This window comes from Trifolium pratense, linkage group LG5 (genome assembly GCF_020283565.1).
Source record: "Trifolium pratense cultivar HEN17-A07 linkage group LG5, ARS_RC_1.1, whole genome shotgun sequence".
NCBI lineage: Eukaryota > Viridiplantae > Streptophyta > Magnoliopsida > Fabales > Fabaceae > Trifolium > Trifolium pratense.
Window position 1 is genome coordinate 7,272,670 of NC_060063.1, and position 12,864 is coordinate 7,285,533.

At 29.1% G+C, this 12,864-nt stretch overlaps 2 protein-coding genes across 2 annotated transcripts in view; one reads left to right on the top strand and one right to left on the bottom strand.

Moving 5' to 3' along the window:
* The window catches only part of LOC123882959 (pentatricopeptide repeat-containing protein At4g13650-like), a 90,258-nt gene that overhangs the window by 38,437 nt on the left and 38,957 nt on the right, over positions 1-12,864 (top strand). The gene's annotated exons all lie outside the window — the stretch shown is intronic.
* On the bottom strand, positions 531-4,685 carry LOC123885961 (protein FAR1-RELATED SEQUENCE 6-like). The gene is made up of 6 exons (XM_045935299.1): positions 4,646-4,685; positions 1,167-3,334; positions 1,023-1,094; positions 836-931; positions 696-752; positions 531-602 (listed from the first exon to the last, which is right to left on the bottom strand). Exons 1-6 carry the CDS (start codon positions 4,683-4,685, stop codon positions 531-533), a joined length of 2,505 nt encoding a protein of 834 aa, XP_045791255.1.

The following is a 12,864-nucleotide window of genomic DNA, read 5'->3' on the forward strand; positions in this document are numbered from 1 at the left end:
CTAGTGTTAGTTTTAACTAATCCTTCTGACTTTGATTTTAGCAGTAGCTTGGTGTAATAGGTTGATGTTGCGATCTCTTGTATATGTATAATAGTTTCTAGTAGTTTGTTAATTTCATCATGCTAAACATACCAAGCTAACCATTGGAGTTTTTAATTGTTTATGGTTGGCTTTGGTGTAAATATTTTTTTAAGACTTTGGTGTATATCTTGTAACTACAATATCAGACTATGATCTATCGTTAATTTCATCAAGCTAAATATTTGAATTTTGACTCAGCCTGTGATTCTTGTGATATGCTTATATATCATTTATAATTTTCTTCACTTAAATTTGAAATCTCCACTGCTTTCAACAAGTAGAAACATAAAAAAGTTAAATTGCCACATAGCTGTTATTGTTATTGTGCTTAAGATTGAAATTCACTACTTCATTTTTTGGTACAAAATAGTTAAAAAGCAATCCTATGCTAAAGGCATACAATTAATATTTCAAAAGCAATGCTTTGCTTCTAACTAATATCAAAATGACTAATCATTCACTTCGCCTCTGTATGATTCGCGTGGTGTTGACGATGACGGATCATTTACATGGTGTTGTGCCTACAAAAAGAACACATTCACAAAAATTGATTATTTTATATCAAAATGGGTAATTAAAAAATAAGATTTGTTATTATAATTATGATCTAGTACCTGTAGTAATTCAAAATAGGATACACCATGATTCATGACTTGAGAATAAAATGGAACCTAAATAACATCAAGTAAACTTATTAGCTCCCATAATATAAGTGTTGCAGGAAACTAAAGAGCACCAGGGTTCATGCTTGTACCTGATTTACTTGACTAATAAGTACTGAGTTTGGATTGAAGGGAGCTAAATTATTTGTACCACCTTGTCCATTCCACCCAAAACTACTTTGCTCACACTAAAAACATACATGTATCAAACATAGACAATTAGTATGTAATGATCGTTTAAAACAGAAGTTGATAGTGAAAACAATGAATTTCACTTACTTGAATGCTCTCTCGTGTGTCAATTCCATCAATTACTTGAACACTCTCTTGTACTCTAGATGAACACAAGTTCTGCCATCAAATATTGCAAAATTAGACATATTCAAAATTAAAACTCAAGATGTACACAAATCTTAAAATTACCTCTTTTTGACCTTGATCTTTTCCCTTTTTTTTGCTTCTTTTTTGGGTCCTCTTTCTTGCAAGTTTCTTCACAATTTGATCAACTTTAGAAGACTTTCTATTCGAAGGAGGACGACCTTTACATCGAGTCTTTACAGGGTCAAGAATTTTAGTCACTTGATTTTGTTCTGAACCATCTTCTTCTACAATGCTTGTTGGGGATGTTTCTTTAGAGGCAAATTCATCTTTTATGTCCTTGATCCAATTCATCATTTTTAAAAAATCATGATCACTATTTATCACCTTAGAAGCCACTTCATAAAAGGCAGCACAAGCTTTATCAACTCTTTGCAATTCAACATTTCCAACAAAATGATCAAAACCACATTTAATATGGGTATGCCTTCGCCTTATATCCTTCCTCCACTGTGAGAAAATATAATAAGATGGTATTGACTCTGTTTTCCCTATTAGCTTAAGCACACAAAGGATGTGTCTACATAAAATACCTTTGAATTGAAACAAACAACACATACATTGTATCTCAAAGTCTTTCTCATTGAAGGATACCTTGAACAATATGTCATTTATTTTGTCAAATTTTTTCTTGCTTTTTATAACAGAATATATAGAATTCAGTCCATCTAATCTCTCAATGAAAGTATGACAATGAATCATAGCAGTAACCTCATCTTGAAATTCTTTGAATTTTGCATTGGTGAATGCTTTCTGAAATTGAGACTCAAAGCCATAATGACTTAAACAAGCTATCGATGTATTAAATGAACCAAAATCAGCCAAATTTTCCTTTTCAATTTTATCTCTCAGTGCATTGTCATATTGTTCAACAAATTGCTTCAATGTTGTTTTTGAATTTACATAGCCATCAAAAAATGAGTTCATACTTTCGCTTCTTTGTGTTGTTGACATTCCTGCCCAAAATGTGTCTCTCAAAAATACAGGAACCCAACGATTTCTTTCATCAAATAAGCCCTTCAACCATTCGTTATCCTGAAGTTTAAAATCTTCAATCATTTTTTCCCACTTTTCCATGAAATCACTTTTACTCAAAGAGTCATATACAACATAATGTAAAAGTTCTTTGATAGACTCATAATCAGAGCGTCTACCTAACTTTTCTGGAACCTTTTTCATTATATGCCACAAACACCATCGATGACGAGCTTTTGGAAATACAACCTCAATTGCATTTTTCATGGCTTTGTCTTGATCAATAATTATGGCATTTGGAGTGTGTCCATGCATGCTATCTAACCATGTACTGAACAACCAAGTAAATGTCTCGGTATCCTCATTCGATAATAAAGCACAACCCAACAACACAGATTGACCGTGATGATTTACTCCAACAAAAGGAGCAAAAGGCATGTCATATTTATTTGTTAGGTAAGTTGTGTCAAATGTAACAACTTCACCAAAATATTCATATGCAACCCTACATCTTGCATCAACCCAAAACACATTTCGAAGACGACTATTATCATCAATGTCTACTACATAATAGAATTGGCTATTTTTCTTTTGCATTCTAACAAAATAGTTTTGAATCGCATCAGCATCTCCTGTCCCAAGTCTCAATCTCCTTACTTTATCTATGTAGTTTCTACAATCCTTTTCGCCAAATGTCAAATTATCATATCCACCCGCTTCAATAACCAAAGATCGAAAATTTCTGCTTACATTTATTCCAGCTTGATCGTTGAGTTTTAACCTCTTTTTTAAATGAGGCTCCAACTTCTTACTACTTCTAAAATAGCGTGCTTTAGTAGGACTTACGTCATGATTATGCTCAAGAACAATTCTTGAAATAGTAACGGTTCCATCTAAACCAATGCATCCATTCAATCTAGCCTTACACTGAGTTTTTGTTATAGGATTTGGCTTCAAAAGATTCTTTGATTTGCTCACATATTTTGTTCCACGACTACATGCTAGGGTAAAATATTTTTTTCCATCATCTCCATTTTTGCTACTACGTTTAGTAACTCCAAAACCCATAGACTGACCATATCTTTTGTAATACTCTGTAAGTTCATCTATAGAGCTAAATATCATTCCAACATGAGGTTTTTCACCTTCATGAACAATATTTGCTTCTAAACTATCCTCGCATGTATTATTTTCTTCATTGATTTCCTCTCCATCGGAAGATACAACTACTTCTTCCACTAATGCAATAAATTAAAAAGAGAAAAAACTTATGTTAGTCTACTAAAAATATAAGTGATATGGGAAGAATAGTGGATTAAACTTTAAATAGAAATGAGGGCCAATTGATATAAAAGTTCAAAATCATATTTGATTTAATTTCAATTGCATCACAAAAAGGTATTCATTCATCCTTTCTATCAATGTATTCAAATAGATTTAATCATTGCCTAAAGACGGCTGGAAGTGATGGGTTAATTTAGAGGAGTAAACTTACTTGATAAATTTTTCTGCTACTGATGTTAGCTCTCTTTGAGTTAGGTTTTTGCTTGCTTCTCTATCACAACAACACGCATGAAAAAAACAGAGGAATAACTGCTGCTTGTAAACTGTCGGCAGGTCTCTGTTTTTTCTTTAGGTTAAATATTAGCAGGTAAGTAGCGCAGCTATTTTTACCAATTCTTTTGGGGCCCAGGCTCATAATACATATTCCATCCACGTTTTAAATAAAAAGAGAAACAGTGTGCCACACATGCTTTCGGTAGAAATTCGGTAAAAGCATTTCGGTGCATATAGCACCGCTGTAAAATTTTGGTTTCCTTCGGTTTAAGAACATACAATTATAGAATTTTATTTATTCATTTAAAGAATTATTAAGTATATGTGAATCAACTGAAGCATGAAACTTTTTGATATATATAAAGATTTAATTTTTATTTAAAATTAAATATTTGGTTTATAGCATGATTATGATGTTTGAGTTTATTGTTATAAGTTTCTACAATAATTTTCTTTTAGCATGCTCTTCGGATATATTTCATGCTAATTTAGTTTGCTTGTGAGTTTGTTCTCACACTAAGGGATGTCATTTAATCTTTTGATTATCAGGTGACATCATAATGAATAAGGTCTACATTTTGTGAGTAGTGCCTTGTAAATTTAAGACTTTTCCCATTTGATTTAATAAATTGTTAGGTGATTTTGACTGAGTTGGTTGAAACAACATGTTGCAAAAGTAACCTCTGTTGCGTAGATTTGATTCAGTTAAAATCACATAAGGATGTATAAAATTATTCATACAAACTATTTTGGTCTACCAAAAGCTAGACACAGTTCGGCCGAATAATTACATGCATATATATTCAATTTATTTATTAAATTGTCTAGTAATTTTGATTGAGTTTGTCGAAACAAAAAGTTGCATAAAGCAACCTCCGGTGCGTAGATTAGATTCAATTGAAATTATAATAGATGTAGTATGAGATTATTCATGCGAGCTGTTACAGTCGGCCAAAAGGAAGACATGCAGTTTGGCCGAATAATATACATACCTGTGATGGTAAATGTGTAGTAATTATTAAGTTTATCCATGTGGATAATGGTTGGTGTCAAAGACGCACATTATTTGACAGGACTTATTACTAACATTTGATCATTGCGTTGAGAGTACCGCTTGCAGTTAATTCTTACAATCAAAGATTGGGAATTGATGGTGCGTTTGGTATCTTGTTTGTCTTATAATTTACAAATAAAGAAGTGCACGTCTCTATATTAATTAACTGACGTGCCTAATAAAGTCGTGTTAGTGTAGATCCATACAAGTATTTAGTGGATTGCATTCACACTTATAATGGTAAACATGTGACGATTATAAGGATTTATTATTTTTTAATATTGATCGTCAGTGTTTGATCATTGTCATGAAATACCACTAGCAATTGATGTTATTTTTTAAGGGCTTGACATCAATGGTGCATTATGTATTTTGGTGAGTAATTTTTTAGTTCTCTATAAACTAATATAGTTTATGTATTTGCAAAATCATGTTAGAATTTTATTCTAGCTCTTAGAAATAAAGGAAGAACATTGTGTTCTTGGATCTAAACTTATGTCAAGATGGAAAAACTCAAATTCTCTCACTATTCGGTAACTTTAAAGTGAGACTCAAGTATAAAAGGCGAGTATACTCCGAATGACATAGGTCATGATCATAAAGTTTTGAATTCCAGAGACATTTGAGGTATTATTTAAGATGACATAATTTTTTGTCATGTTTTCTTTGCTTAAATTACAATGCTTCTAAAGCAATAAAGCGAAAAATAAGCTCTCGTCGGAGAGATAATATTTCATTCGGACTATTAAGCAAAGAAAATCTCAAGAGCACATTAGGTAACTATTTAATCTTGATAAAGTGATATAATTTTGACAATCAAGTTACTTTGTCGAAAATTTAGCATATAATGTTCTATTTGCACAATTAGTCTTATAACTATTAAAGTTAGAAATGATTCTTTAATAGAATCATTTCATAAAGTGTGCAATAAAGAAACAGTTGAAGCAAGAGAAAATAAAATAGTGCTCATTATGTAAATACCTCAAAGGATAAAGGCAAATAAAGAATAATAAGAAAATTTGATCTAAACTGACAAATTTCCAATGATGTTGAAAGACACATCAATCTGGCGGGGAAATAAGTCGGTGAAGATTGATGGTTTTTCAACTTTTTCTTAGATTGTTGTTATTAACTTATATTTGTATTTAAAAGACAATTTGGTGAATCATTATGTGAATTAAGTTTAGTTTTATTGTTATAAATTCTTTAATATTATTTTTAATCGATGGATTCAGTTTGTCTTTTAAATACAAATATTATTATAGTCAATTCAGTTATGACTTGTGACAATCTATAACTGTTTAAAATTTTGAGAAATATAAACTTCGGTCCCATGTTAATGAACATTATGAGACGAAAATTGCAAAGTCTCTTGAAGATATTGAGTTTGGGGGAGAGATATGGTAAAAGAAAAAAATTGAGTGAGAAAGAATTGGTTCTAAATCAATTCATATAGCTACTATTTATATAGTAAATTTGGATCCTCATAAGGATATTAGTGTTCTTTCTCTCAATTAAGTTAAGAGATTAATTCATAAAGATCAAACTCAATACCTTCAAGAATTAAAGTATGAAGTGTCATAAAGTATTGACTGAAAAGAGAATTCATATTCGTTTTGTTTTGAAAACTCTATTAGGACAATCACGACACTTGTTACTTATTATAGTTTTTAGAGCTAAATAAGATGGATATCAAGATAGTGTTTCTTAATGACAATATTAAGAAACACAATAAAGTGCAATCAGATGAAACTTATGTCAATAGACACAAAGTAGATAATGTGCAAACAAAAGAAATCCATTTATTTGTTAAGAAAGTTGTCTCATTATTGATACCACAAAAGTCTCATAAGGTGATTGTCTCATTTGATTTTGAGATGTATATTATGGAGAATTGTGGATTATACAGGTTCAGTGGGAGTATGTTTATATTCTAAAGTTAATGTGTTGAATTTATTTTATTTAGTCAATAATGATATATGATTGTTGTGCAAAATCAAGAAATCACTAACAAAAGTTTAGTGACGAAAGATCTTGGGCACATCTCTTTTGTATTAGGCATTTCGATACTTAGAAATCATTCTCAATGTATCATTCGGGTATAACAAAAGAGTCGTATCAATAAAGTTAAAAATAAATTCGACATGAAAGTCAATAAACTAAGGAATTGCCTTAATTATAAAGGGAGACTATCTAGTCTCAATCATTGTTCAAAAGAAAAAAATCTGGAAATTTAGAAAATAAAGTATTTTCATATATGCTTCAGCTTTGAGAAACTTATGTACGATCTTACTTATACGCATCCGGAAATAGTGTATATAATAAGATCATTTGGTAGATACTTGAGCAATTCAAAATTTGAATTGTTAAAATGAGGTAACCATAAAGATTGTTGTAGAGAACAATAATTTGTGCTCACATATCGGAGATCTAACAATTTGGAGATCATCAAGATGTTTTAATCTGATCCTTTTGGATGTCTATATATAATGGACATTTTAACTCAAAAACTGACTGTAAGTATTTATGTCACTTGGTTGCATAAAGTAAAAGTTTTTGAAAGACAACTCAAGTTATATTGTGTCATAAGTCAGTCGGATAATGTTTCAACAACTATTTTATAAAGTTTGTCGACTTATTAGTTGTTGTTGGGTGATAGAACATATAGAGATAAAGTTTATGCTAGCTGACTCACTAATCAAAGATGTGACACCTAAGGTCTTTCATATTATTTTTGTCACTAAGGATGTCTTGGGTTAGTGGGAGTCTTTAATTTGTTGTGTTCTAACTTTGGTTTTAATACTGATACAGATTTTGTTCAAGTTTTCTGCAGAAATAAAGTTTGAGGTTATTATTATTATAACCGATTCTGTATCTTTTGTGCAAATATTGAATTTGCAAACTTCAGTTTGATCTCACTAAAGTTTTCAGTTGGACCAGTTGGAAATAGGCATGATATAGAGATCATATTGCATGAAATTTCCATGCCACTCATCCATATCAGATCTATGTCGTCAAGTACATTGATGTGGTGGCCGTCGGGTTTACGTTACGTTATACATCAGTGACGACAGCCGCGGTGGTCCCATTATTGATATATGAGATGGACCAGATTGTAAGGCTGAAATCTAAAGATAAATAGCATTCGGATGCGCGCCTAAGGAATAATGATATAATTATTACGATATGTAGCCCAAGTGGGAGATTGTTGGAATATTTTATGATATTCCAATAATTTTATGTGGGCAAATATCTTTATATAATTATATTAGCTATTTATCAATTGGGAGCCTTAATTGATTAAGTGATCAAATAAAGTTAAAAGACTAATTAGATTTCTATTTAGAATTAATTAAGTAATTAATTAATTGGATATGGGCTCAATATGAGTGGATGTCAGAATGACCCATTTCGGAATAATGGGAACCCTAATCGGCCATCACACTATATATAGGCTATGGTCCCCAATATACCGGACACATCGCATATCGACTCTTCTCCCCATCTGAAGAGTTCTAAGGGTATAAGGAGTCCTGGTTGAGGAAGAACCATACAAGCCAACGGATGCTCGTCATCTGTCTCTCTCTTTGTGTTTCAGATACTCTGCGGTTAGTTCATCTGATGGATTCGTCATCCAGGTATTCCTAATACTAATTCTTGATAAATCAACATGTCGTAGATCCTGTTTTATATACATGTTCAGCTTCTGCACTAAAGTAAGATTATGGTTTCAATCTTTGTTATTGAGAGGATGTATCTATATATAATTGTAAAGCAAACTTTTTTTTGCTGATGTGGCAGCCTAAGAAAGCTCTTCCCTTTTGTCTTTTTTCTAAGCTCAAGTTGGTGCTTATGTGTCATCCTTATTTTTATTTAATAATAATATAATAATAATAATTATATATATATATATTTAAACATTGTCCCCACCAACTATTTAGCTTCCCATGTAATTTATGGAAGAAAAAAAACAGTTTTTTCTTTTCTAATTTCATTGTCTAAATAGATCGATAATGTAGAGTTGAATATCAAGAGATAATATTATGTAACTAAATGTCATCATTATTCACACAAGAAAAACGTATGCATTAATAATTCCTACCCTAATGACTTTAAAAAACAATCCTAACATACAAATGATTTATGCTATAAATTCTTGCCATGAAATACATCAAATCCTAAGGAGATGTTTTTTTGCTCTTCTTCTCCTTTAATTTGCTATGGGCCGGTTAGTTCTTCTTTCTTCTCTTTTGTTCCTAAATTTATTTTTCAATTGACCAATTTATATATTATTTCTAAAAAAAAGTTTATTGTTTTCTTAAATTGATGCTTCTTTTTTTTGCAATTTTGCAATTGTAAAGCAAACTTTTTTTTGCTGATGTGGCAGCCTAAGAAAGCTCTTCCCTTTTGTATTTTTTCTAAGCTCAAGTTGGTGCTTATGTGTCATCCTTATTTTTATTTATTAATAATATAATAATAATAATTATATATATATATTTAAACATTGTCCCCACCAACTATTTAGCTTCCCATGTAATTTATGGAAGAAAAAAAACAGTTTTTTCTTTTCTAATTTCATTGTCTAAATAGATCGATAATGTAGAGTTGAATATCAAGAGATAATATTATGTAACTAAATGTCATCATTATTCACACAAGAAAAACGTATGCATTAATAATTCCTACCCTAATGACTTTAAAAAACAATCCTAACATACAAATGATTTATGCTATAAATTCTTGCCATGAAATACATCAAATCCTAAGGAGATGTTTTTTTGCTCTTCTTCTCCTTTAATTTGCTATGGGCCGGTTAGTTCTTCTTTCTTCTCTTTTGTTCCTAAATTTATTTTTCAATTGACCAATTTATATATTATTTCTAAAAAAAAGTTTATTGTTTTCTTAAATTGATGCTTCTTTTTTTTGCAATTTTGCACTCAAATTTTCTGCATAACAATTAGGATCAAGAGAATTTGATATTTACATAAAAAAAATTGATATTTTTTGTGTGTTTGCAGATAACAAAATGCATCAATCCTAAGGAGATGTTTTTTGCTCTTCTTCTCCTTTAATTTGCTATGGGTCAAGTAGTTCTTCTTTCTTCTCTTTTGTTCCTGGATTTATTTTTCAATTGACCAATCTATATATTATTTCTAATAAAAAGTTTATTGTTTTCTTAAATTGATGCTTCTTTTTTTTGCAATTTTGCACTGAAATTTTCAGCATAACAATTAGGATCAAGAGAATTTGATATTTACATAAAAAAATTGATATTTTTTTTGTGTGTTTGCAGGTTACAAATTCGACCTTTGTGTCTGAATCAACATACAAGGAAAAAGGTTATTCATTGTGCTATTTTTTTAATCATTCATTATACTATTTTTTTTCTTAATTTATCCAAAAATAATAGGTTAAATTTAAGAAATATGAGCTGAGTTTTTTTTATAAAATTAGACATTTGATAATCTCTACTATTTATTTATATATCACTCCAATTTTTTGATAATGTCTACTATTTGATAATGCGTTACTACTTTATAATTGTTTTTGTGTAGTTATATAGCTAAAAATTATATTAAAAAACGTTAATTAATATTTTGAACCAGCGTGATTTTATATAAATCATATATATTAGAGGGCAATCATGTTTTGTTTTAAGACAAAAATAGAAGAACAAAAACACTTTCGACTGCAAATAAGAGTTATAACGTAAACTAATAATGAGCTATAATGTATAATTAATTGATATAAATAAGAATAAGCTAACTATTATATATTTATACAAATAAAGTCGGTCTTTTTGGATGCATAGATTGATCTCTCTTCTCAAACATATCTATACCCAAATCATATGCATCTTTTTCCCCAGCACATACTAAAATATAAAATAGAAAATATTTTACATTATTCTATTATGTAGATTGTCAAATATTTAAGCTCATGTTTTTATTGATATAACATTTGTTTATCTAATTTTTTACCCTTATTTCATGATTTCTTTTAATGATAAATGTGAATATGTCTATTTATTTTAGGTGAATGAGGAGATCTATAATAGGATATAAAGAATTCTATTTCACAAGGTGTATGTGAACCGCTTGGATCTTAAGAGAATGATAGAAACAAAAAAAAAGTTGAAAATAAATTTTTTGAATGCTTTTACTCATGTGACGTCATTGTTAATTATAATTGTAATTGTAATTGTAATTGTAATATATAATATACATGAAAAGTACTGGTGTAACTTGACTAAGAGGTTGTCAAAATAGATTAATTTCCATACATGTATCATCTATAGTTTAAACATAGTTGATTGAGTAAAGTTTATATATGCACTTTATATTGATCGACGAACAATTTGTGTTCTTCTTTTGAAGTCTAGCTCTAATATAAAATTTGACAAAATTTATTCCAAAGCTCTTTAAATGTCTATTTTTTGTTTTATCAAATAAGAATACTATTTACATAAAAACATTAATTGAGTTTATAAAGGTCAAGATAAGTGTCTAACATTTTTTTTATAATAATAATAATAATATTATTAATAAAGAGATTGAAATATAAATAAGATAAAGTTAGAGAGAATTGAGAGAGAAAATGCGATAAACATAAAGAGAATAATGGATATAAGTCGATGTCGATCCTTAAAATATATTAGTAGACTATAGTTTTTATGATAAGTTTTCTTCCTCATGCTTAGTGAACTTATGATGTGAACCGTAAGCTTCCAAAATAATGTCAAACCGATAAAATTAAAATGAACAAGATATTCATTTTTAATGCATTTTTTTTAAGTCTCCTTTCACATACATAGCGGACTCATAATCTCATCATTTTGTTTTAGCAATATGACAAATTTATTCAAGCACAATGACAATGAAATGTTTTGGTAATATTGTGACTTTGGTATGAAGATTAAATATTTCATTTTAATAATGTTTTGACTTTAATTTGAAATATATATAGAGGGTTAAAAATATATTTAATAACCCTATAAAATACTACTTAACACTGCACATACATGACAAAGTTGTTTCGAAAGCTCTTTGAATATTTAGTCTAATAGAAAAAACCTCTTTGAAGTATAAAATAATTATTACTTTAAAAAAATTTACGATTAATTAACATGTCATCTCATTTTTATAAAGGTCGAGACAAGTATTTACAATTTTTTCATATAAAATAATAATAAGGATATTGGAGTATAATTAGGATAAAGATAGAAAGAATTGAGAGATACAGAGAATGATAGATGTAGATAATATAATAAAATAATCCACTATTTTTTTCATAAAAACAAAAAATATATTAAAACAAAAATTACACTAATTTGAAGATATATAAATCAAACCCATAAAAAAGAAGATTAATAAAACAATTTTTTAATATAATACACTAATCTCTGCACTTTTATTGTTTTTTATATACACCTAAATAACACATTGTCTATCTTAAAAGTAATTTTTATCTACCTATATATATATTATAGATTCACTTGACGAGAAAAAAAGATTAAAAATATTTTAAAAGTCACTTTTATAATTAAAGAATAATTCAACAACACATCTAAAAAAAAATATTATTTTTAATACAACTTATTATAAAACATAATTTTTTTTAAAAAATATTCTAATCAAACCCGTGCAACGCACGGGTTGAATACCTAGTATTATTAATATTAAATTAATTCCAACAAGTGCTTCATGGAGTACAATTGCAAACAATGAGACAAAGGGCGCCAAATTTTTGCATTGCAAATGTAGTTATTGTTGTGTACCATTGCTTTAGTTAATGGTAGTTATGTTTAGCAAGGTTTTAAATTGTGACTGTTGTTACGGTGAATCACAATCTTTGATGTTGTGGCAAATTGCAGATACTATGGCTGATGCGGCCACAATTACAGAAGTAGATTTTCCGAAAACCTTTGCATTGCAATTGTAAATGTGATTGTGGACCTATAATTTAAAACCTTGTATTGTTTAGGTTACCAAGTGATGAAACTCAAACTTGTATCAAAGCTGTTTATATTCTTGTCACCAAATTCTCAAATCAAATAATTGATATTTTGGGAATGTTTTGCATCAATAGCCATTCTTAAGAATGTGATGCTGAATTTATAGGAAAAGCATCTACTTTTCATTGTTTGATTTGAGTACT

What these genes read in the sequence shown, in the direction of transcription:
- LOC123885961 (XM_045935299.1), bottom strand. Translation starts at nt 4,685, where the DNA reads ATGGATAAACTTAATAATTACTACACATTTACCATCACAG. An exon ending in CTACACATTTACCATCACAG is followed by an intron (nt 3,335 to 4,645) that starts GTATGTATATTA and finishes TTATTGCATTAG; the next exon opens with TGGAAGAAGTAGTTGTATCT. An exon ending in TTATTAGTCAAGTAAATCAG is followed by an intron (nt 753 to 835) that starts GTACAAGCATGA and finishes GATGTTATTTAG; the next exon opens with GTTCCATTTTATTCTCAAGT.